This window comes from Papio anubis, chromosome 13 (genome assembly GCF_008728515.1).
Source record: "Papio anubis isolate 15944 chromosome 13, Panubis1.0, whole genome shotgun sequence".
Classification (NCBI taxonomy): Eukaryota; Metazoa; Chordata; class Mammalia; order Primates; family Cercopithecidae; genus Papio; species Papio anubis.
Window position 1 is genome coordinate 14,509,703 of NC_044988.1, and position 27,685 is coordinate 14,537,387.

At 39.0% G+C, this 27,685-nt stretch overlaps 1 protein-coding gene across 1 annotated transcript in view; it reads left to right on the forward strand.

Annotated features, from left to right (window-relative positions):
- RASEF (RAS and EF-hand domain containing) overlaps positions 1-27,685 on the forward strand; it is a 77,045-nt gene that overhangs the window by 30,204 nt on the left and 19,156 nt on the right. The window contains exons 2-12 of the mRNA XM_003911850.5: positions 632-778; positions 4,127-4,217; positions 10,705-10,800; positions 14,150-14,227; positions 16,893-17,008; positions 19,104-19,172; positions 20,804-20,888; positions 21,841-21,929; positions 25,308-25,542; positions 25,848-25,985; positions 26,101-26,248. Coding sequence (XP_003911899.1) covers positions 632-778; positions 4,127-4,217; positions 10,705-10,800; positions 14,150-14,227; positions 16,893-17,008; positions 19,104-19,172; positions 20,804-20,888; positions 21,841-21,929; positions 25,308-25,542; positions 25,848-25,985; positions 26,101-26,248 — 1,292 coding nt within the window. The remainder of the gene's footprint in view (positions 1-631; positions 779-4,126; positions 4,218-10,704; positions 10,801-14,149; positions 14,228-16,892; positions 17,009-19,103; positions 19,173-20,803; positions 20,889-21,840; positions 21,930-25,307; positions 25,543-25,847; positions 25,986-26,100; positions 26,249-27,685) is intronic.

The following is a 27,685-nucleotide window of genomic DNA, read 5'->3' on the forward strand; positions in this document are numbered from 1 at the left end:
TAGTGAAAGAGTTCTCAGGAGAACTGATGGTTTAAGGAGGAGCTCTTCCTCCTTCACTCCTCACTCTTCTCTCTCCTGTCACCATGTGAAGAAGATCCTTGCTTCCCCTTCCGCCATGATTGTAAGTTTCCTGAGGCCTCCCAGTCATGTGGAACTGTGGGTCAGTTAAAACCTCTTTTATGTATAAATTACCCAGTCTTGGGTATTTCTTTATAGCAGTGTGAAAATGGACTAATACACCCACTGTTACGACCATGAAGGCTGAAACATGTCTTATTAGGGGTGGGTGAAACATGGAATTAAGTAACTGATTTAATGTTACCTAATTGTTCTATAAATTGATTTATCTTTCTATTAAAATTTAGAAAAAAAAACACAGCAGGAACAACAACAAAATCCTTCCTTATTAGTCACTTGCTGTACATTTTCACTGTCCTCACAGGTCCCCATCTCCTGTTGTGGAAAAAATCCAACCATGTCTCCTGACTGCTATCTTCCCTTCCTTCTGATCATTGTATGATTGCTGGTTTTTCTTTCCTTAGTTCTTCATTTATGTTTCTCTTTCTTAAAAGTCCCCTGCAGAGTTGCCTTTAACATTTTATAATTTGTTTAATTTTTCTTTATTTGGCAGAGAAGAGCAAGTTAGTACCTTGTACCAAAACATCAACCTTGTGGAACCAAGATTAATTCAACCATATGAACATGTTATAAAGAACTTCATCCGTGAGATCAGACTTCAAAGCACAGAAATGGAAAATTTGGCCATTGCGGTGAAGAGGTATTGAAGTCCTTCCTTTATAAGTGGCCTGTGGGTGCTTTAACTTGCTCTCTGACCTGGGCGGCAAATGGACTGAAGTGCATTGTCACGCTATGATATTGGTGGACTTACTGAGCTTCAGGAGTCTAGAGCTTTCAAAATTAAGCCAACACTGAGAAGTAGGTCAGTTACCAATCAATCAGTAGGTCATCATGATCCTATTATATAAACTCTTCAGGATCAATGACTTGATACAGAACAATTAAGAGATGTATCTTACATCTTGCTGCTTAAAACACACAGGAGAAACTTTATCTAGAGAAGTAGGTGGAACACTATTTGAAGCCTGGCCTTGTTACCTACATGTATGAGACTTTGCGAGCAGGTTACTTAATCTCCCTGAGTTCAATTCCTGCATTTGTAAAATGAGGATGAATATCTTCACGTCCTCTGGGTGTTAAGACTTAGTGGATGATGTCATGGGTGAGCCCCTCACACTGCCCACCACATGGGTGCTCAGCAGTACTGCTTTGGCTCTTGTCTACTCTCTAGCCCTCCTCACTTGGCCCTCCCCCTCTGAACTGAAAGCCAAAGAACTATTAAACTCTTACTCTAATACAGTTCATATAAGCCATAGCTAGCTTACATAGGATATCTGATTGGTGTTAACAGCTATATCATGCAAAAAAAGAATTTATATGTGTTGCAGTCCAAACATCAGCCTCTTTGCCCCCTGGAAAAACTGCATTCCTTTAGCATATATTGGGAAAAAGAGGGCATTGTGCGTGTCACAGTTCTGGTGTGTTGTGCCCCACAGATGCTCCTTGCTGCCATGTGCTCCACCAGCAGCTCCCAAGATGCTGTGCACCCTGCTGGTTTCTGCCTGTAGCTTATAAATGCAGCCCTTTTAATAGGAGGCTGCCCTGTCAGCATAGGGGCGGGTGACTTGTCTTCAATTCTGCTGTCTCTTTATCCCTCCCATCCACATAATGCTGAAACTATCTAGTTGAACCTTCAGAGTAACTAAAGGACATTATAATGTGGGAAAGAAAATATTTTAAATTCTTGATACAAAATAGGACCTTTCTTATAGTCCTAGAATCAAGCAAAAGTTAATCTATTCACAAGGGACTTCTTATGAACATTTTTAGTACCTGACTGACCGTTTTTCTCTCAAATTAGCCTTCTAGGGGCTTCCGGTAGGATAAAGCGTGGTCCTCAGAACTCCAAATTCTGTAGAGCATGCTGGAGTGTGGATCAGAGTCCCAGCGTTGGCCTCTTTTGACATGTGACAGGCAGACACACACATTGATTCTTCAGAGCACCCAATAAGTATTAAAACAGACAAACTCACAGGTATACACATAGGTACACATATACAGACCCACACAAAGATATGTGGGTACACACACATACACATGCCCCCGTCTGAATATAATACCATGTACACCTATGAGGGAAAAAAACAGACTGGCGTGCTTGATGTTCTCATTACCAGCTAGGCTGCTTTTTCACGGTGGAGTGAGTACATCACATTAATTAGAGCTGTATTGGTTTCCCCATCCACTTCCTTCTGTGCTGCCCGGGCCATCCAGAGCCAGGCTCTACGCCGAGCCTAAGTCTCCTAAAGACTCCTTTCTTAGCTATCAAAGACGTCAGGAAGTATTTAAATGGCTACTTGTAAACCATTCCTTACATTCTTAGCCATCCATCCTCACCTCTATTTTGGATTGGGGGAGGGTTTTGGCCATTTTGCTCTGCACTGCATCTGAAGAATGGGTTCCCAGTGTCCTGGTGGGAGCCCTGGACTAAGGTCACAGTGGGCAGACATTTCACTAGAAATTAGAAATTGCTGGGGCAAGCACTCTGTCATTATGCATCACCCTGATTTGCAAAAGAAGAAAAACGTTGCTCAGAAGTGAAAAGGGCAGAGAGAGTCCATTACGGAGCAGTCCCAGATGTGTGGGATGGGATAGCTAGAAGAAGTAGGTGGGAAATGATCATAGCAAAGGGAGAAAGGATATGTGCCTTAGCCATTTACAGTCCCAGAGTTGATCAAAAAAACCACCAGGCATTGCTATGGAGATACATAATTTCTGGACTTCAAATAGCAGGTATTTATAAGCAGAAATGAACTGATTTCCCAACTTTGGTTAACATAACTTTAGACAGGCTATAAGCTGAGGAAAAAGTAAATAGAAACAGAAAATAATAATGTTACTGAAAACTTTACTTTGGGGTCTTTTTCCTCCCATAATATTTCCTTGGAGTTTTATGTGGAAGTTGAACCAATGCATGAATAAATTGTGTTGTGAGGGAGTAAATAAGTCCAAAGCAGGTAAGTTGCTATAGCAGAGACCCATCAAACTAGAAGACAAAAATCTTCTATTTAAGCCCTATCATTTATTAATAGCATGTCATTTGTCCAAATGAATCGCCTCTAAAGCTCATGGTTTAGATGCAAATCAATGTGCTTTGCCTCCATAGAGATGTGATTTATAATCGCACTCGTAACAGAAACAAAATTTTTCTAAAAGGTAACCTTATATACATTCTAGAACTTTAGGGGACAAATAAGAAATAATGATTGAGATCTTTTTTTCCCTTCTCACTTTAACATATAACATTGTGAGTTTTTTATAGTGAAATTTCAAAATTATATCTAACCATCACTTTGCCACGGAGTTCTTTTTTTAATCCAGGATTGTAACTCAGTCATGAGAGAAAAAAAAAAAAAATTCAGAATTTATTGAGAGCCTCCCAGCACTTTGATATCTTTATTCTTTGCCACAATCTAGTTTAATATCATTTTATCCAATGTATTCATTTATTTGATATAGTCAGGTACCACATCACGATGTTTTGATCACATAAATGACGGTGGTCCCATAAGAATATAATCCTATATTTTTACTGTATCTATTCTGTGTTTAGGTACACAAATACTGGCCATTGTGTTCCAGTTACTTGCAGTATTCAGTACAGTCCCATGCTGTTCAGGTTTGCAGCCTAGGAGCAATATGCTATACCGTATAGCCTAGGTGTGAAGTAGGCTGTACCAGCTAGGTTGGTGTGAATACTCTATGATGCTTGCACAATGACAAAAATCTCCAAAAGACACATTTCTCAGAATGTAAGCTAGTTGTTAAGGAATGCATGACCGTATCTAGTTTTAAAATGATTTTACACCAAAATGGTCAAATTGCCAATCTCATTTTGTTATGTAGATGGAATGGGGAATATCATTTTGAATGGTGTGTTTCTCTTCATCTGTAATATATAGGGCTTCACATAGATAAGTCTGAAGTTTCTCTTCATGTTTCAAGTTCAAGAGTGTAATGAAAAGGTGTGCATCCTTTTGAATTTCAGAGCCCAGGACAAGGCAGCTATGCAGCTGAGTGAGTTGGAAGAGGAAATGGATCAGAGGATTCAGGCTGCAGAACATAAGACACGGAAAGACGTGAGTTTCTGGGTTGGCCATTCATTCAGCAGATCTTTATGAGGTGCTTTCTGTGGAGAGGGCCTAGACACTCTTCTGGGTATCATGCATGGGTACAGCAAGTCCAGCTTCCCGCAGATCCTCCCAGCAAAGGAATTTTTACTGGTGGTGTTTTTTGGGGATGGGGTAAGAAGAAATAGAAATAATAATCAAATAAAAAAGTAAAGCAAGTAAGTTCAGATAGTGACAAGTACGATAAAGAAATAACATGTGCGATAGTGACTGGAAGAGGAGGCGGCTTAGGTTGGGGGTTAGAGGCCTCTTTGAAGGGGTAACATCAGAGACAAAGCCTTGGGAGAAGGCAGAGGCAGCCTTCATAGAGAAGGTGACTTGACTTTCCATGCCTGTGTCACTGCCCACACCCGCTGCCCACTTTAAATCTAGATTAGAGTGAAATTAAAATTCTGTCTTCAAACTTTGGTGTTTTATAATGGAGTACAGCCATCACTTGGTACCCGAAGAGATTAGTTCCAGGACTCCCCCGCAACCCTGCATACCAAAATCTGCATGCTCAAGTTTTTTACAAATAATGTATATTTACTTACAACCTACGCATATCTTCCAGTATACTTTAAATCATCTCTGGATTACTTATAATACCTAGTATTTAACACAATGTAAATGCTTTGTAAAGAGCTGTTATACCGTATTTTTATCTGCATCACTTTTACTGCTTAAAATATTTTCAATCTTTAGTGGTTGAATTTGCAGATGCAGAACCCGTGAATATGAAGGGCTGACTGTATGCCTTTATTCAGCATTATGGGAACCATTTAAAGTTGAAAGTGATATGTTACCTTCAGTGATTTCCATTGAAGAAAGAATTTTTTTCTTATATTTTTGGGTGATTAATGTTTATTGAAAACAGAAAATAGACAATGCTAGGTTAAAAATGTCACTTTTATTTATTCATTCACCCTGTTAACACTGAATGGCAGCAAAATAATGTGCAAGTGGCCTGAACGTTGGCATCTGGGAGACCTCAGTTTGCATCCTGGCCCTGATCGTATCCAGGTGACATTGGGAAAATAACCCAACCTCTGAGCCTTTGTTATTCCATCTCTAAAATGGGATAATGCAACCTACCTGCCTTCACGGGAGTTAAACATGATGATCTATATGAAGTGCCCGCCACAGTACCTGCAATGTGGTGGCTGCACCCTGGTTGTTACTGTCCTGCTCTTTCCTGTGGCTCTGTATATTCTTGATTCCTTTTAGATTCTTCACCTTAAATGGCTTTACTGCATATGTGCCCTGGGGTGTCTTTGTCTCCTTATACAAAGTTTAATAAGAAGCTGGACATCATATTCAACCAGATAAATGGTTCAAGATTCATGGTCCAGCTTCAGAGCAATGGATCACCCCTTCTGCTAGCACTTTCCTTTTGGTAAAAAGGAAAGAGTAAAATTATTTTTCTACCTTTTTTCTCTCTCCATCTGCTGTGTTTAATCTGTGCACTCATTCATTCATCAAACACCTGTCAAGCACATGTGTTATTCTGTCATCATATCTTACTGCTTCTTCTAGATAAATGCCTCCCAAATTTGTTGCTGGTAATGAGGATATTACCATGGCCCCCACCTTTTAGAACTTCATGTTTTGTTAATTACAACATCTTTAGTTTCCTTGGCTTCAGTCCGGAGGTGGCAAACCCATGCATCTGTGGCATCATTTCTCTATTCCACAGCAATGACACATGTGGCCTGTAAGTCACCATATACACGTGGTCTCCACACCTCAGCACACCAGTCCAGGACCTCACTGCCAGCTGAGCAGCTTTGGCACTGTGAGGAAACTTGTTTGCCTGTCCATCCCAGTGTCCACCTCACACCTTTCTAAAGATAGCTTCTCTGGAATAACGTGCCCAGGCCAGTCTAAGATTTTCCCGCATTTCCTTCCATTCCACACGGCTCCCTTCAGCTCTCCAGGGTTCTTCACCCCCAGCTCTGGCCCAGTGGCCTTGCTGTGCCTGACTCTGCTTTGTCTCCAGCTGTTTTCTTTGCCTTGATGATTATCTCCTCAATCCTTTCCTCCTTCCCAAATTCTGCAAAGCTCAGAGGAACCCTCACTTTCTTCTTGATGCCCTCCCCTGCTCCTCTGGCTGCATTCACCTTTTCCTGACCTGGACTCCTATGGCATATATAGCATATATTGCCTTGCTTCAGTTTTTTTTTTTTTTTTAACTGTAACAGCTTTATGAAGGTATAATTGGCATGCAACAAACTGCATATGAAGTACAGTATATGTGAAGTTTGGACATATGTATGCACCGTGAAACCATTCCCACAGGCAAGATCATAGGCATAGCTATCCACCCTAGAAGTTTCTTCATGCCCCTTGAAGGCATAACAAGCCTTTCTTCCTCCTTTCTTTGCCCCTTTTTGCCAGATAATCATTGTTCTATTTTCTGTCACTGTAGATTAGTTTGAAGTTTTCAGAACTGTATAGAAATGGAATCATGCAGTATATACTATTTTTTGTCTGGCTTCTTCCACTCAACATAATTATTTTGAGACGTATCCATGTAATCAATAGTTTGTTCTTTTTCATTGCCGAGTAGTATTCCATCATGTAGGGGTACCACAGTGTTTAGTCATTCATCTGTTGAGGGATCTTTGAGTTATTTCCAGGTTTTGGCTATTGCAAATTAAGCTGCTATGAATATACATGTGCAAGTCTTTATAGAGGCATAGACTTTTATTCCTCTTGAGTAAATTCCTGGAGTAGAATGGGTTGATCATCTGTGTAGATGACTGTGTATTTTTGTAAGACACCTCCAACCTGATTTCCAGAGTGGTTGTACAGTTGTGTTTCAATCAGCAGTGTATCAGAGTCCCATTCTTTCAGCATTCTAATTGGTGTATAGAGGAATCTCATTGTGGTTTTAACTTGCATCTCTCTAATGACTAGTTGTGTGGAGAATCTTTTCTTGGGTTCATTTGCCATGTGTATAATTTTTGTTTTTTTGGTTTTTTTTTTCTGAAGTGTCTTGTTAAAAATCTTTGGCTCATTAAAAATATAGTTTTTTAAAAAAAATACTATGTTTTGAGAGTTCTTTTATATTCTGAATGCAAGTCTTTTATCAGATACCTGATCTATAAATATTTTCACCCACACTGTGACCTGTCTTTTCATTCTCCTAACAGTATCTTTTAAAGAGTATAAAGTTTTAATTTTGATGAATTGTAATTTACCAGTTTTTTTCATGGATCATACTTTTCTTGTGGTCTTTAAAAATCTTTAACCCAAGCTCACGAAGATTTTCCCCTATGTTTTCTTCTATAAGCTTTATTATTTTAGGTTACATTTAGGATCTATTTTGTATTTGGGGTCAAGATATGGATCAATGTTCATATTTGTTTTTTGCATGTAGATATCCAATTGTTCCCACACCTTTATTAAACGAGAGTAACCATTTTCCACTGAATTGCTTCTGCACTTTATCCAAAATAGTTTATTCTATCTACGTAGGTTTATTTCTGGGTTCGGTGTTCTGTTCCGTTGATTAATTTGTCTATTGTTATGCTAATATTACATTGTCTTGATACCTATTGGTTTATGGTATGTCTTGATACCTATTGGTTTATAATAAGTCTTGAAATCAACTAGCATTAGTTCTTCAACTCTGTGCTTTTTTTTTTTTAAGTTGTTTTGGCTATTTTAATTGCTTTAATTTCCATAGAATCAGCCTTTCAATTTCTTTTTTTTAAAAAAAGCAAACAAAAACTCAAAGTCTTCAGGGAGTTTGACTGAACTTCATTGTATCTATAGATCAATTTGGGTAGAATTGACATCTTAACAATATTGAAAATATGATTTATCTATGTCTTCTTTTAGTAGTGTTTTGTGTTATTCACTGTACAGATCTTGTACATCTTAGATTTACTCAGTATGTCATATTTTGATGATCCTGTAAATAGTATTTTTAAAATTTCAATTTCCGATTGTTCATTGTGAATGTATAGAAATACTTTTGAGTTTTGAGTATTTGTCTTGTATTCTGTAGCGTTGCTTACATTGTTTGTACACAGTGCCTTTTTGTTGGTAGATTTTGTCAGATTTTCTAGGATGATGATTATGAAATACATTAATAATAAGTTTTATTTGTCTTTTGAATTTGGATGAAGCTTTTTATTTTTCTTGCCTTATTGCACTGGTTAGAAGAATAAAGGAGATGAGAACATTGAATGTGATGTTAGTGGTGTAGTATTCATAGATGCCTTTATAAGTGGAGTAGAATCCCTTCTGTTCCTAGTTTGCTGAGTATTATTGTTGCTGTTGTTTTAATCAGGAATGGATGTTGAATTTTCTCAAATACTTTTTCTGTCTTATGATCATGTTTTTTCTTTTTTAGAATGTTAATGTGGCGAATTACATTGATTGATTTTTGAATATTAAAACAAACTTGCACTTGAGATAGGCCATAATTAGTGATGATGTACTATCCTTTCTATAGATTGTTGAATTCAGTTTGCTAAATTTTACTTAATATTTTTGCATTCATATGCGGAAGAGATACTGGTTTGTATTTTTAATGCCTTTGTCTGATTTTGGCATCAGGCAAATTCTGGTCTCATAGAATGAGTTGGGACGTGTTCCCTCCATTCCAGTTTACTGGAAGTTTGTCAAGAGTTGACCTGAACCACTACCATGCCTCACCTGCATTACTGGAACAATCCCTTATCTGATTTCTCAGCATCTACCTGTCGCAGGTTTGGAATGAAATAGGCTAGTGATCATTTCCTTTATTGAGCTCTTGATAAAATATTTCTTTTTGTTTTTTTGTTTGTTTGTTTGTTTGTTTTTTGAGATGGAGTCTCGCTCTGTCGCCCAGGCTGCAGTGCAGTGGTGTGATCTCGGCTCACTGCAAGCTCCGCCTCCTGGGTCACGCCTTTCTCCTGCCTCAGCCTCTCCAGTAGCTGGGACTACAGGCAGCCGCCACCACGCCCGGCTAATTTTTGTGTATTTTTTTTAGTAGAGACGGGGTTTCACCATGTAAGCCAGGATGGTCTAGATCTTCTGACCTCATGATCTGCCTGCCTCAGCCTCCCAAAATGCTGGGATTGCAGGTGTGAGTCACCACGCCCAGCCTAGATAAAGTATTTCTAAACCCTAAAATGTTTATGTTTGGGTTTGTGGCTGTGGATCTAATGAAGAGACTTGCAGTCAAGTCCATTTTGGTGCCAGGAAGGCTGCCTCATTAGTACCTCATTGTGAGACCTCTGTGTGTTCATCCACATGTGAGGCAGGCAATACTTGTTGCCTCACCTGTAAAGCTGGATGAAGTCAGCTTTTAAAAAAAGTTACCTTAAGAGAAGATATTGCTCTTCTGCTAAGCATTTCATATGGATTATTTAATTTACATGGATTATTTAATTTATATAGATTATTTAACTTGGATTATTTAATTTAATCCTTACAATAGTTAAAAAGAAAATGGAGGCATGGATAAGTTTAGCAACTTGCCCAGGCTCCACAGCCAATGAGTGGGCAGTGAGACACACTGCCTCTGGCAGGTATTCAGATGTGGGAGCCTTTGTCAGAGAGGCCCTACCTTACCCTCTAGCAGACTGACTTCCTGCCACATCTCCCTGTTTTTTCTTTCTTTCTTTTTTGTATCATTTCCTGAAATTGTCTTTTTCTGTCTCCTCCACTAGAATGCATGAGAACATCAGTTTTATTGTCCCCCTCTCTGTCCCCATGTCCCCAGTCCCTTAGAACCATTGGTAGGTGATCAGTGAATATTTGTACACTGAATTTTACTGGCTATCAACATAAAACTATTTGAATACTGAATGTAAGATATAAAATTATATAATTTATTAAGAGAAAAGGAAATTTAGAGATATTTCAGCCCATGGGAACTTCTGAATGGCAATCCCCTGACCTCCTGGGGTGCCTTATTGCCATTCTCTGCTCCAGAAGAACTTGAAGGGACACCCCTGAAAAGTACCAGCCCACAGGGAAGCACTTTGCATAGCAATTTGCAGTGATGTGATTGGGATTTAGATAAGGCATCATCTCTAGGGAAAAGGATGCACCCAGGATGCCTTCTTGAGTCCTGATGACATGATAGGATTCCAGTAAGCACAGCAGCCCTTCACTGTGCCATGTCTTTTAACTAATTATAGCAATAATTAATTAATTGGTGTGTTACGGCCTCTATCACAATGTGAGTAATAGTCTTAGAGGTGTCACTCCTGGGTGAGGTGTGTATGTAGGTTGTGGGATTTTGCTCTTCTGTCAGTTTTGTAGGTTTCCATTCCAAAATTGCGGTACTTCTGAAGTCAGTTGATTTCCTTCTGATACCCCTTCTCATCCTCCCTGTGTAGGAAAACTGAAGTCAGCCTTAATTTGACACAAAATGTTTCTCACCTGTGGGGTTTTGAAGGTTGTTTAAGAGGGTGAACCTATTTAAATGAACACAATATATTTTTTTTTCCTTTAGGAAAAGCGCAAAGCTGAGGAAGCCCTCAGTGACCTCAGACGTCAGTATGAAACTGAAGTAGGAGATCTGCAGGTGACCATTAAAAAGCTAAGAAAGGTAGGCATGTGGCAGCTGGACTTTTAGGAACAGCCTCAGCATCTCAGTGTATCTAAGTCATTAACAACCAAAAACATTTGGAATCCTATTGAAGTGGCACGTAGATCAGATTTCAGAATCAAGGAATTCCTTGGAAAGACCTTTTCTTTTCTTTTTTTTTCCTTTTTCTTTTTCTTTTTTTTTTTTTTTTTGAGACTGAGTCTTGCTCTGTCAACCAGGCTGGAGTGCAGTGGCAAGATCTTGGCTCACTGTAACCTCTGCCTCCTGGGTTCAAACAATTTTCCTGTCTCAGCCTCCTGAGTAGCTGGGATTACAGGCACATGCCACCACGCCTGGCTAATTTTTGTATTTTTAGTAGAGGCAGGGTTTCACCATGTTGGCCAGGCTGGTCTCGAACTCCTGACCTCAGGTGATGCGACTACCTTGGCCTCCCAAAGTGCTGGGATTACTGCGCCCAGCCTGAAAGACCTTCTTTTAAGAGCCCCTTGAGTTCCTCTTTATTTTCCAGGGGCCATATGTCTTTTTCATAGATCTGATCAATATTTTCTGATCCCTTCAACCGTTGTCCATAAAACTTCAGTTTGCTTTCCTTGGTCTTCACCAGCTTAGTACTCAAGTCCTTCGTGTCTAGTGGACGGCATGCCTCATCACTGTTTTTCTTGGTCATGTCAAATATCCATGTGTCCCTATCCCTAGCTTATTGCAAAGTGCATGGTAAGTATTCAGGGAATATTTATTAAATGAAATGAATATTGCTCTTCTAAGTAGAAAATTTCAGATTGAGGGTACCCTGATCACCAAGAGTCACCTGTTTTTGAAGAAGAGCAGAACTTGTTGAAGTGTGAGCAAAGATGTGATTAGGTTTTGTTTTTTTTTTAAATGTAGTTGGTTTTTGGCTTTTCCTCTATTTGGTTTCTAATAAGCAGGTTCTGTTTGGCTCAGTCATATCTGGCCGTTGTTTACCAGGTGGCTCTGTAGTGGGTGGAGGGGAGGGGAGGGATGCGTATCATTTGTCGATTTCCATGGTATAACTACTCCTGTCATTACTGATTTCATGCTACCAAGTTGATACCACTGAATTTAAGGTTGAGAAGAGATGCTTAAAGCAGACTCTCACCTGCCGGTACAGGCTGGCCCCAGCACTGTACTAGACACACTTCTTGGATCTGTTTTTCGTTTTTCCCATAACTAATGGGAATGTGTTAGCTAAAATGAAAATGGATAATTAAAAAAGGATCATCCTTGCTGGGCATGGTGGCTCATGTCTGTAATCCTAACACTTTGGAAGGCTGAGGCAGGAGGATTGCTTGTGCTCAGGAGGTCAAGACCAGCCTAGGTGACATAGTTGAGATCCCACCACTGTAAAAATAAATAAATTAATTCATTAAAAAAATTAACTGCATGTGGTAGCACATGCCTGTAGTCCCAGTGAGTCAGCAGGCTGAGGTGGGAGGATCACTCGAAGCTGGGAGAGCAAGGCTGCAGTGTGAGCCATGATTATGTCACTGCCTTAAAAAAAATCAAAAATCATTTCTGAAAATGGTGATGAGATTAAGTGACAATTAGCTATACTTTGTATTTTATACACTATTGCAATGTAAACCTCTGGGATGATTAAGAATTCTCCCCAGTAGCCTCCTTAGAAAATTAACATCAATTTGAACCTGATATCTAATTTTCAAAAGTTATTAGGCCATGCATACCATGCTTGTATTACAGAATTGAATAGACCAGTCTTCTGTTTATGCTAGAGCCACAAATTCACCGAGTCAGTGCCCTGACTTATTTCTGTGGCTTCCCCAATCTTTAGACTAAGGGAACGTCTACAAGAAGAGATGCTGCAAATGATGAGGGCCAAGTGGTCTGAACAGTAAGAAAGGCCATATGTCGGGAGACCTGAATCCTTGTCAAAACTGTACCCATTTTTTCCCTGAAGCACCTGGGAGAGTTCAGATCATCTTTCTGATTTTTAGTTTCTGATCTGTAAAATGCAGTTAATAATAAACTGTCCTTCCTATCCATAATGACTGATATTTTATTGACTGTGCAGTTCACTAAGCCCTTTTTCATGATTTAAAAAATCAAATTCTCAAACTTTCTCTGAGGAGGCTATAAATAACCTGCTTTTAGAGATGAGGACTGAGTTCCAGAGAGGTTAAATAACTTGTTCAGAGTCACACAGCTAATAACTGATGGAGCCATGTTACTACACAGTTTGTGCTTTCTCACTTATACCAGACTTCCTGCGTGCCTGATGTGGTTGTTATGCAAAACAGCAAGGTGTTTATTTGAGAGTACGTTAAGGGCTATAGTTTACTAATTTGTTACAATAGCCACTAACTGTGTCCTTGATTCTGAGAAACTCATTTTTTCCAGATGGTTTTTCTTCTCTGAAGTCAAAATGCGTGTTTAAATCAATGGCTCTTCTCAGTCATAGTCAGCCTTGTGGCAGTCATGATGTTTTTATATAAACACTATCCCTTTATAGCATCTGGCAAGGTGAAGAAAGTCCAGAGTCAAAGCACTTAGACTTGGTGAAATGTGGGATCCGTTTTGATCAGTGCATAAACATTCCATAAATGAATCCCAGCAGATCCCCACCATTCCCAGAGGATGTAAGCTGTTTGTAGGAAAGGCATTTTGTTGTTGTTGTTGTTCTCCAGGTTATAAATGCTGTGGAACCAGTTTAGTCTGGTAATCATAACGAGTATGTAATTGTAATAGAAATGAGTCAACCAGCAAGCAAAGCTCATGCAGAAATGAGTTAATCCTCAAGCAAAGCTTAAATGTAGGTATTTATATAATCAAGTGTGTTTGTGTCTCTTGCTTCATGTTATACTCAGATTTTATTGATTTTAGTTATTTAATAAGCATTTCTTGAACTCACCATGAAGAGAACATATAGGTGAATCGGACGCTAATTCTGCTCTTAAAAAATCTTGCTCTCTAGGAGGGAAGGTAAGACATTTCTAAATAATTGTAATACAGAATGGAAAGTGTTAAATGCAGATAATACAAAGGAGAATAGAAAGATCAAGATTCCAATATAGCATAACCGAGTTAAAGCAAGAATTGGATTGCTTAATAGTTGAATGATTTCCAAAAAGGGCTTTTCAGCTGTTTCCAGAAAAGTTCATTTCACAACCAAACCCCCTTTTTCAAATGTTTAAATTATTTAGAACAAAATTTCAAATCCTTATGGATTTTATGTATTTAATGATTTATAAAGTCGCATAATGTTGAAAATTGGTGACTTCTAGAATTCTCATATGTATATTCAAAGATAGTCCTAAACTTAAAGCAATTCAAAGTGAGTTTGTAAGCACACAACTTTTATTTGGTCTTTCAGCTCGAAGAACAATCAAAACACATAAGTCAAAAGGAAGATGTGGCTGCACTGAAAAAACAAATTTATGATTTATCAATGGTAAGAATTACCTTTTCACTTACAGAAATGCACTTCCTGTTAGACCACATCATCATGCTCTTATTTCAGTGTTCCAGGAAGACCAGCTTAAAGAGAAATTAATACTATGGTTAGAAAAAATCCTTAAAATACGTTTGATCAAAGATATTATTTATGCAGGCTTTTCCCTCAATAATATCCAACTTATTGTGAAAGCTTTAACTTATTTTTCTTACAAAGTAGTAAAGACATAGTGTTTAAGTTTTGTAAAACATGGTAAATCCTGTATTCTTCCAACATCAGCTCTGGTCTGTACAACGTGATGCTTTGTGATGAGGATATTAGTGCCTTGCCCCTTCCTCCAAGTTTTTTTTTTTCTTTTCTGTCGCTTTTCTGTCTTACGCCAGCCACATCTTTACTTTTAGTACTAACAAAATTGATAACATTTACATCTCTTCTGTTATCTTTACTAAGTTTTATTTATTTTGGTTCTAGATTAACTCCCAAATTTGAAAGCAAATAAAGAGTGTTTTCTTTATTATGATTCTAAATATTTTCACTGCAGAGCTAAGAAATGAATGAGGCTTGCATTTCTTTCTCTCCATTCATTATCTCTGTTCCACTTAGAAGGCTCCCAGCCTCATGGTCAATTGAATTCCTAGTTCCAGATTTTTCCACATCTTAGTTGGCTTTGTATTTGGATAACGACATTCTTGTAGAGCTTTTTGTTTTTCTTGGGTTTCTTGTTGCAAAAAGAAGCTCTACTATTTTCATGATATCACTGATACCTTAATACTTATTTATTCTTTCCAATGCATGAAATTTGTTTAGATTTTCTCCTTGAAAATATTAATTTTGGAGTCTATAAAATTTCAGTTCTTTTTTTTTTTTGAGGTGGAGTCTCACTCTGTTGCCAGGCTGGACTGCAGTGGCATGATCTCAGCTCACTGCAACCTCTATCACCCGTGTTCAAGTGATTCTCCTGCCTGAGCCTCCCAAGTAGCTGGAACTATAGGCACGCACCACCACGCCCAGCTAACTTTTTGAATTTTAATAGAGACAAGGTTTTGCCATGTTGGCCAGGATAGTCTCGATCTCTTGACCTTGTGATCACCCACCTTGGCCTCCCAAAGTGCTGGGATTATAGGCGTGAGCCACCGCACCTGGCACAATTTCAATTCTTATTGGACTGTTTTTTAAACTTGCTACCCATACATTCTGCAATTTCTTTTCACTGGGCTTTTCACTGAATTGCAGCATTTTGCATATTGCAATTTTTTGGGAGGAGAGGGTTATCCTCATTTCGCCATAGCACATCCTCAAGAAACTTCTTCAGAAAGAACATGTGAGAGAGAAATTTTCTCTGTTTTTGAATATTTGAGAATGTCTGCATTCCCCCTCACAATTTATTAAGTTTGTCTAGATAAATTAGGCTTTTCTGGGACTCCTCTAGGATTTATTAATTTAATTCTTTCTCGGTACCATTTTTTTTTTTTCAAATACCTGGCAATGGTTGGTGATCTGTTCATATTTTAAAGTGAAGGACTAGCTTGGTTACTTGAGGTAGCTCGTGTAGGATCCTGTGGGGTGTGAACAGATCGACTCACCTGAAGGCCTCTCTCCCGAAAGAGTATCTTCCTAGGAGCTCTGTGTGTGAAGCTGGCAAGGGACCCCAGGTACCAGCGTGAGTGGGGCAGGGATATTCAGAGAGAAGCCTTAGCTTTTTTTACAGGAGCCACTCAATTTTAACAAAGATAATCTCTGTCTTGTCTTTAGAATCCACTCTGGCTCTCTACTGTTACTTGCTAGGGTAAGACAGGGGATGGGCTTGGTGGGAAGGGTGCCTTACTATACAGTTTTAATCTCTCTTTCCAACCCCATATCTGGTTCTGTCTTTCTGGGGTTCGGCCTGGTCACTTGTCTCCTCCTGGGTTCTGTGTCAAAACCTTGAACACACTTCCTCTAGACTTCCATTTCTCCAGTCTTTTCCCTTTGGCAACACATTTCCATCAGTTTCCATTTTCTAGAAGTGCGTTTAAGTCACTTGAATGCTCTGGCCCCCTCTTCCATTCTTTTAGCTGTTATTGGTTCATTTCCTTTGGCATTTCATTTTACTGAGGTTTTGGAAGGGGAAAAAGACAAATTCATGTGCTCCGTCCACCATCTTGAACGGACGTCTCCAATATTATTTTAAGAAAACACAGAAATGTTCGGATCACACTGGTTTATTTTTAAGTGCAAAACTTAAAATATTAAGTGATAGAATTTATTTGTAAAAAGTAGCCAGTGTACCTACCAGGTACTATAGGTACTATTGATTCCACAAAATGTTTATCAATAATTTTATAGCTCTCATGAAATAAAGCAGGTGTTCGAATGGTTGGTGTCAGTTAATTTGCCAGTAACGTGTTGAAATACATCATGGTAAACCCTTGACTGTTGTAGTTTGGTATGAAATATCAAGCATAGAAAAATGAAGAATAACTTTGAGAATTTAGATTTTTGACATTTATGAATATATAATGATTTCAAACTACCTTGAATTGACAAATAGTTCTTTGAACACCGAGATTTGAAGAGTTGTGGAAGGGTGAGAGTGGTGTGGGAGGGTGACACGACACTACTTCATTTCTCCCAGTCAGAGGAAAATATGAATCTAATGACCTCCACTTTTCCTTTTATCCAGGAAAATCAGAAAGTTAAGAAAGAGCTTTTAGAAGCACAGACAAACATAGCCTTCCTTCAGAGTGAATTAGATGCTTTGAAAAGTGATTATGCTGATCAGAGTCTGAATACTGAAAGGTATGAACTTTGCATTTTATTTGTTAGTTTGAGTAGAATATTGAGATGATCATCTGAGCAAAAGAAGCAGCTCAGTTATGGAATAATGAAGAGTTAGTAACTTTGCTAATATCGTCTTTATTTTATAAGGATTTTATTTTCAGTATCAGATTTCCCAGTGTTTTTTGTGTTTTTAATTTTTTAAAGCAAATAGAATAATTATTGTCTGCGTAGGCTAGCGTAGGGCTTAATAAATGTTTGAATTAGCTGGGACCTTAAAGAATATACCTACAGTGTCAAGGGTTAGTGCTTATTAAAGTGCTTTGAAGTCAGGAATCCTGGCCATAAAACATAAGAAAGGGAGAAATAGGCAGGTCTATTTTTGTGTGTGTTAGTTTTGCAGTATGGTGTTAATACAATAAATCCTAATACACATACATACACTCACAGACATGTATTTATATATAAGGAACATAGACATGTATATTTTTATATGGATGGTAAATATAAAATGCATAGATAGGTGTATATGTGTGTATCCCCTAGGACATGTACGCTTGGGAAAAATATCTTTTTTGGGGTTTGTTTGCAAACTTTAATCGGAATTAAGGTCTTATAAGATCTTAGAAAACAGTGAAATATTATTATTTACTACATACAAGTCTCTGAACTAGATAAGGAGTTATGAGAATATATATATATCATATATCTCATATATATGATGTGGGCTCTGTGTTTTGAGAATTTCAAATTTAGTTGGGAAAAAAAAAGCAAAAAGATTATAGGGTTTAACAACAGAAGAGCTAAAAAATATCAGAAGCAGTGCCACTAACGTAGTCATGGTTTAGGTTAATTGCTGTGTGATCACAGAAAAGATTTTGTTTTAGTTCAGAAGAGATGAAGAACTGCATTAAAGAGGTGATGCTGGAGGTGAGCCTAGGTAGACAGATAGCTCTGTGCTGGGAAAGGGGGAAGAGGCAGCCAGGATGGCACCATCAGCAACTCAGAGCTGGTGGCACTGCCGCCTGCCAGGCACTGTCCTGGTCCTTCACAGGCATTAACTGATCCAGTGCACACAACATCCGATGAGACAGAGACCTTCATTATGTCCATTTTACAGATGGGAAAAGAGAGTCTCAGAGATGTTCCAGGTAAGGCAGTAACCAAAGCAGGGGCCAGAACATAGGGAAGGATACGGCTTGGGGAAAGGTGATCAGACCACAGGGCAGAAGGAGACATTTTGAATAGAAAAGCAAAAGTTTAAAAAAAATTAAGAAGTTTAAAAGCTAGTTTAAGGTTATAATAGAAGGCCCCCGAACTTTGGGTTAAGGAACTTAAATTCCTGGAGACAATTAGGAAATGTGTACTTTTATCATCCAGGGAGCAGATGGACAGGTTATTGTGAACCAAAGATAGCCTGGGCGTTTTGGGAAGCTAGTGATGAGGTTTGTGTGCTCAGCGGGATAGGGGCTGGAGGAGAGGCCGGTGTTCTGAGTGCAGTTTGGGGAAGAAGCCAGAGCTTCCATCATAAAGCAACAGAGGGATTGCCACAGGGTGAGTGTCTCATGAACTTAGCAAGCCTGGTTCTTTGGGGGTCTCTGTGGTTTAGGTAAGAAGAGGGAGGGCAGGAGTAGGGTGAGACAGGGAAAGAGGAAGGAATCACAGGAAAGGAGAAAATAGATGGAGTTGGGATTATATAAGGATGAGCAGGGAAGGTTCAGAGGATTGAAGGCACAGTTTCTGAGATGCCCTGAGGAGAAGGGACCCAGGAGATTCAGCCCTCATGGAGAACAGAGCTGGGTCAGCGAGGGTGGGGATGGAGGAGCTGGTGGGTGCTGAGATGGGCTGAGGAGGAGAATCTCTAGGCTTGTGATGTCAGAGGTGGGGCAGAGCCTCACAGGAGAAAGCACAGGATGTGAGTGTGTTTGTGGAGTCGCAGAAGGAGAGGAGGCCGCTGAGGCTACAGAGGCCCAGAGCAGGAGCACGGGAAAGGTAGAAAACTGTGGCCAAGGACACTCGTCTTTGAAAAAGGTGGAAAAGGGTCTGGGAGGGTAGGTATAGATGAGGCAGGGCTTGACACCTAATTCTCACTCAAACATAAAATATAATTTTACAGGGATCTGGAAATAATCCGAGGATACACAGAAGATCGAAATAGTCTTGAGAGGCAAATTGAAATACTCCAGTAAGTTATCAGATCAAATGCTCATTACATTTACATTTCACTTATTTTTTTGTTGATAAAAGACATAACACATAGAATGTGAGTTTGCCATGCTCTGAGGACTGCATTTGTGGCTCAGTGTGTGTTTCCTCTGAGGGTGTGTACTTGGCATCTCCTTTTAGCTTTCTGATGCTTATAATCCTAAATATATTATCCAGATGTGGGGAATAGAGTATAAATCTCTAAACATCTTGGGAAGTCAGGGGATATGTCCAGTGTGTATTATGCCTCTATAAAGAAGAACAGCCCTGAGCACTCAGCTTTCTCTGAGTTCTGTACCGCGAGTTTTTCAGGCTGCTCCTATTAGTGGGGCCACAGGGCTCTGCCTCCACAATTCTTTCTCAGTTTGTTGTGTTTACTTAGAAGTATATTTTTCTTAGTTTTTTTTTCCTCTCCCCAAGTAGAGATATACCCACTCTGTCAGCTTTATGACTAGGTTATAGCAGTTCCATTCTCTGAGAGTCTTGCCCACAAAACCTAGCTCTCTCCCTCCCCTTTCTTTCTTTTCCACCCATGCCGCATTGTCTTCTGGTTTCAGTTCCCGCCAATGAAGTCAGGTCAGGTTTGACCTTTTTTCTTTCCCACCATTTTTGAATGCTTTTTAAGTCTCACCTGTGGCAGTTGTAGAGTTCATGTATTTCAGTAATCCTTTGAGTTATTTTATTCATTCATTCATTCGACAGATTTGTCAGTACTTCTTACAGGCCAGGTATGCCAGGAGTAAAGGATAGAGTGGGAAGTGGGTGAAAAATCTCTTTCTCCTTGTGGGGCTAGTCTAGGAGAAGAAGAGAGAAATGGATCAATAATTATAGAAATAAATAGAAAAGGCCAAACGAGAGAGATGCAGCAAAAGAAAGGTACATGTCCCCTAAGGGGAGATTTTGGCCTATCAAAGAAGGTCAAGGAAGTGTTCCGGAGGAAGTGAGGATTGAGCTAAGATGCGAAGGGTGAACCAGCCTTAAGCTGGGGAAGGTTGGCCACTCTGTGGGGTAGGAGCTGTGGAATCATAGCTGTGCTGTACAAGAGGGTGCTGAAGCTCTGACAGCTTAAATGACTTCTGTTAAGTCATATGGAAATAAAAGTTAGGATTTGAACCCAGATCCGACTGAGATCATCACCCAAGTGTTTACCTGCTACACGACAGTGCCAGGTGGAACAGTGCCAGGCTGTGCATAGAATGCAGGAGCTGCCAGGAGCATGAGGCCAGATACAACACACTGCGTTCATCCCTGACCTCTGACATGTGGGAACTGGCTGGCCAGGTTCAGGCATTTAGGGAGCTTTCGAAGACCTGCATGAAATCTGTTCAGTCAGCGGGGCCGCGTGAAGGAAGAGTGAGTTCCACAGCTCAGACAGGTGACTGCTGCAAGGCCCTGCAACCTTTAAGGAGAGAGGAGTCATCGATTCAGCTCTTCTACTTTAAGTAATGAATTACCTCAGTTTATGAGGTTTGAAGGGAAGTGGTGGAAAGTTGCAGAAGATGATAAGCTATTTCACATTCTGAATGTTACAGCTAGGAAAGAAAGTGATGGCAGTGACCCCCCCAATGATACTTTCCCTTGATACTTTCTGCTTGTTTCTTTACTCTGCAGAACAGCTAACCGGAAGCTACATGACAGTAATGATGGCCTTAGAAGTGCCCTTGAAAACAGTTACAGCAAGTTCAACAGATCTTTGGTATGCCACATAGTTTTTTATCCTGTATTTCATTCTTTCTAGCGGTGGAGTATTTTGGTGTTGATGAAAATAATGTAATTTCTTAAAGGAGAATGTCACGCAAATCCTTATAATAATGAGAAAATCTTTATGTAAAATAAAACGAGGCAGCATTGTTCCAAATTAAAAAGTATACTACCCTTCTGAAGAAATAAGTGTCTCGATGTTAACCAACTCTTTTTATAGATGTTCTAGGAATCTAGAGATAGGTGTGTAAAATGTAATCTTTGGCCTGAAAGAGTTTATCATGTAGTAGGAAGTTAAGATGTACACAGATAGATAGGAGAATCCCAGAGAGGTGAAAATAAAATACTGCCCAGTTGAGAGCTGGGAGAAGGTGTTTCTGTCTGAGGGGTGAGTTTAGACTTGTGAGTATTCTTTATGTCAGTGAGATGCTCAGAATGGGAGCCTTGGATTTCAAACCCTCCTACAGAAATCAGCTTAGCTCATTTGGAATTGTAAGGGCCTCTCCCAGACTGCATTTGTCACGAGGCCTCTTATCCCACTTGTGGAAGTCAGCTTCATGTGTGAGATTCCAGGGTCATATTGGGATATGGAGGGCTCAGTCACTAAGCCAAATTATGGTTCAAGAAGAGACACGTTCAAGGAAGTTGGTGGTTCACGGTCCTGGCAATGTGGGGAACTACAGTACTCCTTTATGGAATGTGCAGTAGGGTTTGGACGTAAGATAGGATGAGGAGGCGAGCATACTATGGCAGTCATCTTCGTCGCAATGTTTCCCTTGACTTTTTTGCTCACGTTTGCTCAGGTAGTGTAATATAACTTTTAGTTATACTAGAAGTTTGAATAGTGTGATGTGGTTTTAAAAAGTGGGTTTGTGTGTGCCTGTGTGTATATAAAGTGTTTACATGAAAATTACATGAACTAACAAATAATTACTTCTATATTACAGCGTATAAATAATATCTCACCAGGGAATACCATTTCTAGAAGCAGTCCCAAATTCACTGGTCATTCCCCTCAACCTCTAGGCTATGACAGGTATGTTAACACGTCCTCACTTTTTGTTCGAGTTCAGGATCACAGTTAAAAGGAAAGTAAATTTCCTTGGAGGTGGATTAAAATAATAGAATACATTTTGGTCACTAATTTATATTTTCCATGATGTTGAAAGTTTCTAAAACATGAATCATGTAAAAATTAAAAGTGTTTCAGAGAGGCAAAGTTACTTCCTGATGATGTTATGAGTTGGTTTTTTATATGCTCACCATTACCTCATCTCTAATCATGTCTTGTTTCTTAGAAGTAGACTCAATAAGAGATGTTTCAGGGATGCAAGTAGAATTATGGTATATGATGCTGCAGTATTTCTGGTGTATAATGTTGAAGCTTTTGGCATGATCTGTAAATATTCAATAGCTCAGCATAATATTATGTGAGCTATGTTGCAGAAAAGGGAAACTTTCAAAGCAAATATAAATATGGCTAGTAGATCCTTATAAAATAGCTACTGTATTGAAGGAGTCACAGAGGCTTACCAGAAGTTAGAATTTAGCCCTGCATTTAATCAAATGAACTGAAATATTAGGCCTTTTATTACGTGAGACCTAGTAATCACTTAGAGATTACACGAGTGTATGTGTATGTTTATACACATATGTCCAGTGTTGCGAGTTAAAAGTTAATTTTGTAATATGTCAAAAATTTGAAATTGGAAGTGAAAGCATAAACATAAAGTTTCCAATTCTCTATATCTTTGTGACTTTTAGCTTCATGTTTATCCCCTTTTCATTGGGATACTTTTGGTAACAAGAATAATGTACTTAACATCCTGGTGTTAGAAATGGTCATGTTGCCATTTAGGAAGACCTGTTACGAAGCCTTATTGGTGACCACTTCCAAGAAAATTCTATCAGGTTTAAGTTGTTTCTACTGTTTACTGATTTGCTCAATAAAAAAAAATCTAATGGCTTGATTTATAGATAGCTGACTATTCTGTTATTGAGAAATAATAGATTTTTTTAAATGTGTAGGTATGATGTCATTTTTGACTAATATTTAAAATGATTCTAAGCAAATTGGGGGGAAAGGTATACAACTGAAAAGTATTTCAGAAATTTCACTGTGATTCATTTTGAAAAGATTAGACACCATGAAAGGCTCATAAGAACTGGAGTAAAGCTCATCAACAAAACATTCTGCGGGACAAAGTCATCACGTCCCCAGCATGTTTGAGTGATGTAGCACTCATGTGCCTACTTCCTTGAGCTGTGATGAGAGACCACCATAGCCTCAACACCATGCCCTTTCTGGGTGTGTGTGTGTGGGGGGGTGATTATTTTGATATAAGAAGTTAACATTTTATTTTATTTTTGATGCTGATATAAAAATGTAATAAAAGCATGTACATAAAATTAGAGGTACAATAAAATTATATTATTTTTATAGCTTTATTTGGTTTTATCTTTAAAATTTATGTTGGCTTTGTTTTTTGCAAGACCTCTAACAAAAATTTAATTTGTTTTGTAATTTTACATAGTTAATTATAATGAAAATATTGAGGGGTGGCAAGATGGTTGACTTTGAAAAGGATATGCAGTTCAATTGAGTTTGAGAAAGTTTGACCTGTACCTGTGTTTTTATTTTTATTATTTTTACTTTGAAAAATTTTTCAACTTTTATTTTAGATTCGGGGGTACATGCACAGATTCGTTACATGGGTATATTACGTGATGCTGAGTGTGCCTATATTTTCAATTTAGAGTCTAGATGTTTATTCAGGTGAATTCTTAATTTGGGACTTCATGTTTTCTTTGCTCCTTGTCAAAATACAAGTGGGCTTAAAATAAATCATAACCAGTAGTGAACACATGGGAACTGAAGTAGTTTGTAGTAGATTATAACTAGAATGGTTTTCTTATGTACTTTACAGATGGACCTAAAATCAGTTTCAGAAGGAGAGTTTTATAAATAATGCAATAATATGTTAGCAATATATTTTCAATGTTATTGTTAATAATACATATTAACAATAAATATTAAAATATATTAATGTATTTTATTATTGTTATTCACAATATATTAACACACACTCACATGCACACGTGCACACACCTAGCTAGCTACATAGATTGAGATATGATATAAAATTCTTGACTCAGCATAAAGACTTTATAATTGAGCAGTATTGAGAGAGAGGAAGTTAAATCATCTTTTTAGTTAATTTTAAACATTTGCTAATGGCATAAAAATACTTTTGACTTCTCAGATTTACATGGCTCATACTTAATTATATTAAGCTCACCTCTCATCTAAGCATGTCTACTTCTTGTTTCTCATATCTGAAGACCTATGTATCGTGCTTATTCTCCCTTTCCAATGATTCATGTAAGTGTATTGGTAGGATGGTGCTCATGGTGTGTAGTGGGTGGTAAATAAGTCATAACCATCATTGGTAAACTTAGATTCTTATGGAAATTAAATGGAAAAGCAAAAGTAAACAGGGATGTATACAGTTTCTTTTGATTCTCTTATTCGATGTGAATTTCTCCCTCACTTATAACATCTCCAGAGTTTCGCTAATGTTAAGATCTATAGAAGTCAGGAGTTCAAGCCTTTATCTGAGGCACCTCCCTCCCTATGAAACATTTCCCGGAGGGGTGTTTCCAGACGGTGTGTCAACATTTAGTGGCAGAAAACTTATGTGTCAAATCATGCATTCCAGCAATGTTTCTAATTGCTTATCATTTTCATCAGATGTTTCTAATTGCCTATCATTTTTTGCCATGTTGATTAGAAATCTGACACCCAGAAGAGCTTATCTTATTTTGTCTTGTGCAACCTGAGAGGATATGGTCTTCTTCATGTATCAGCTCTTCAAGTATTTGAAGAGAGAAACCGTTAAGGGTTAAGTTGAGTACACTGAATCTTACTTTTCAGATCTGAGGGTCTTGAGTCTGACATTGTGGTTGCCTTTTCCATTTGGGCTCTCAGCAGCCCTGTTAAGTACAGATGTTATCCAGAAATGGACACAGTGTTCAGAATATAGTCTGACCACCTTAGAGTAAAAAGGCTCATATGTTCTGCATACATTTTTATAAATACAACTTGAGATTGTGTTTATGTCTTACGTACCCTAATTCTTTTTGTATCAGGAAATAACATGATTTTTTAAATGGCCTTGTTTGTTAAGTGTTTGATGTAAGGGTCTTTATCTTAACTGATAGCTGCATAGAATGAACAGAGGCTGCCTTGAGCATTTTATGTCCCCTAATGCCTAATCATGAAATACACTGCGGCTCTTAGCAAAAGTGAGAACGTCGGCCTACTTGATTCCATCTAATAGCATATGGTCTATTGCCTGTACGTTCTTGAGCATCCCCAGCCCTCAGGTAAATTGGTCTTCCCCTTTATTACCAGGTCATCCCGCTCTTCCTATGTGGATGAGGACTGTGACTCCCTGGCCCTCTGTGATCCTCTGCAGAGGACAAATTGTGAAGTTGACAGCCTGCCTGAAAGCTGCTTCGACAGCGGCTTGTCTACCTTGAGAGATCCCAATGAGTATGACTCAGAAGTGGAATACAAGCACCAGAGGGGATTTCAGAGGCCACACGGGGTGCAGGAGAGCTTTGGAGGTGATGCTTCAGACACGGATGTAAGCCCTAGACACCACTGCTCTCCTAGGCCTTCTACGTGATTGAAATCTGTCACCTTATTTGCCTTCTGTCTGTTATGGGAATCTGTTTTAAAGGTCACAAACATAAAGCATAGTTAATAAAATGCTTTTTTCTCCACAGAGTTAGGGAGAAATTCTCATAGGTTGCCATTCACTGTCACTCTATTCCCGAATATTAATAGCATTGACTGTTGATTTAGCTGCATAGTTTTCTTCTTTGTAATCCATAATACGTACATTTCAGGCTTTGTTTCTTAACTGCTGACATTTTTTTTAAAAAATAGGTTCCTGACATAAGGGATGAAGAGACATTTGGTTTGGAAGATGTGGCTTCCATCTCAGACTGGAAGCTCCAAGGAACTGTCAGTGAAGGCAGCATTGTTAGTTCATCGAGAAAGCCCATCTCAGCACTCTCCCCCCAGGTAGGTGTCTCTGAGACACTCCTGTTCATGAACACTGCTTATTTTCTGTGCAGTGTTACATATTAGGATGAAAACTGGCAATACCTTTATCATTCACTGTGGCTTTTCCCCCCAGACAGACCTGGTAGATGACAACGCTAAATCTTTTAGCACACAGAAGGCTTACAAGATTGTGCTTGCTGGGGACGCTGCAGTGGGGAAGTCTAGTTTCCTCATGAGACTTTGCAAGAATGAATTTCGAGAAAATATAAGCGCCACCCTGGGTATGGCTCCTGTTTTGGTTGATAATGGGAAAATGATCTTCCTTAGCTTGATTTTCTCTTCTTCAGGGATTACATACACAGATACTCAGTTAAACCGTTTTCTCTTTCTCTGTGTATGTGCACATATGTAGGGGTGTGTGTGTGTGTGTGTGTGTGTGTGTGTGTGTGTCTCCTAGTCTATGGAAAGGTCCTTCTTGTTTTGGCCAAGGCCTGCTTTTAGGAAAGGAAGACTAAAAGGACAGAGATATCTGGCTGGGTGCGGTGGCTCATGCCTCGGCACTTTGGGAGGCCGAGCCAGGCGGATCACTTGAGGTCAGGAGTTCAAGACCAGCCTGGCCAACATGGCGAAAGCCCATCTCTACCAAAAATACAAAAATTAGCCAGGCATGGTGGTGGGTGCTGGTTGTCCCAGCAACTCGGGAGGCTGAGGCTGGAGAGTCGCTTGAACCTGGGAGGCGGAGGTTGCAGTGAGCCAAGATCGCACCACTGCACTTCAGCCTGGGTGACAGAGTGAGACCCTGCCACAAAAAGAAAAAAAAAATCTGCTTAGCCAATCAGATGAATCAAATCAAATTTAGAGCTTGAGATATCAGATTCATTTATTCGGCATGGATTCCCTGAGTCCCACTAAAAGCAAGATGCTGTTGTAGGTGCAAAGGATACACAGTTAAGAAGGTTGACAATCCCAGCCTGCACTGCACTTACGTCCTAATGGAGGGAAAAGGTACAAAAAAGAGGTTTAGGGAGCGGTGCAGTTTTACACAGAGTGGCCAGGAAAACCCTTTCTGCTAAGGTATCATTTGATGTTGACAGAGTGACAATATGGATTGCCACTTTGTCATTATGGTCAAAACCATAGCCAGATATATGCTCTGTTCCCCACCTTCACAACAGAACAGTAGAACAAGTAGTATCCTGATTTCCCAAATGTGCATAATAATCAGTAAAAGGAGCTGAAGATATGCAAATTGTCATTTATTTTTCTTCTTCATCTAAAGAATTCTTATTTTGATTACCTGAAATGTTAGAACAGTCTTCTTCACAATGGGTGGCTTTGTAAATTTGTGGTTCTCTGACACACTCTTCAGGATAACAAAGCTGAAAGTTTACTTCAATTTGATTCATAGAAAGACTACATACAGTATTTGGTTCAGTTGTCAGAGACCATGATGCATGTAAGTGTGTGTGTGCTCTAACATGTGTATATATACACACACGTGTATACATGTTTAGATATACATACATTTATACACATATACCTACATATACACATACATGCATATACACAAAACACGTATCTGCACCTACACATATACATACACATATACACCTGCACATTCACGCATGCCCACTCATACACACATGTACACACGCCCACACACACACACAAATATGACTGAGTTCATCCAGTCATCAGGGAAAATAAAACATAGATTT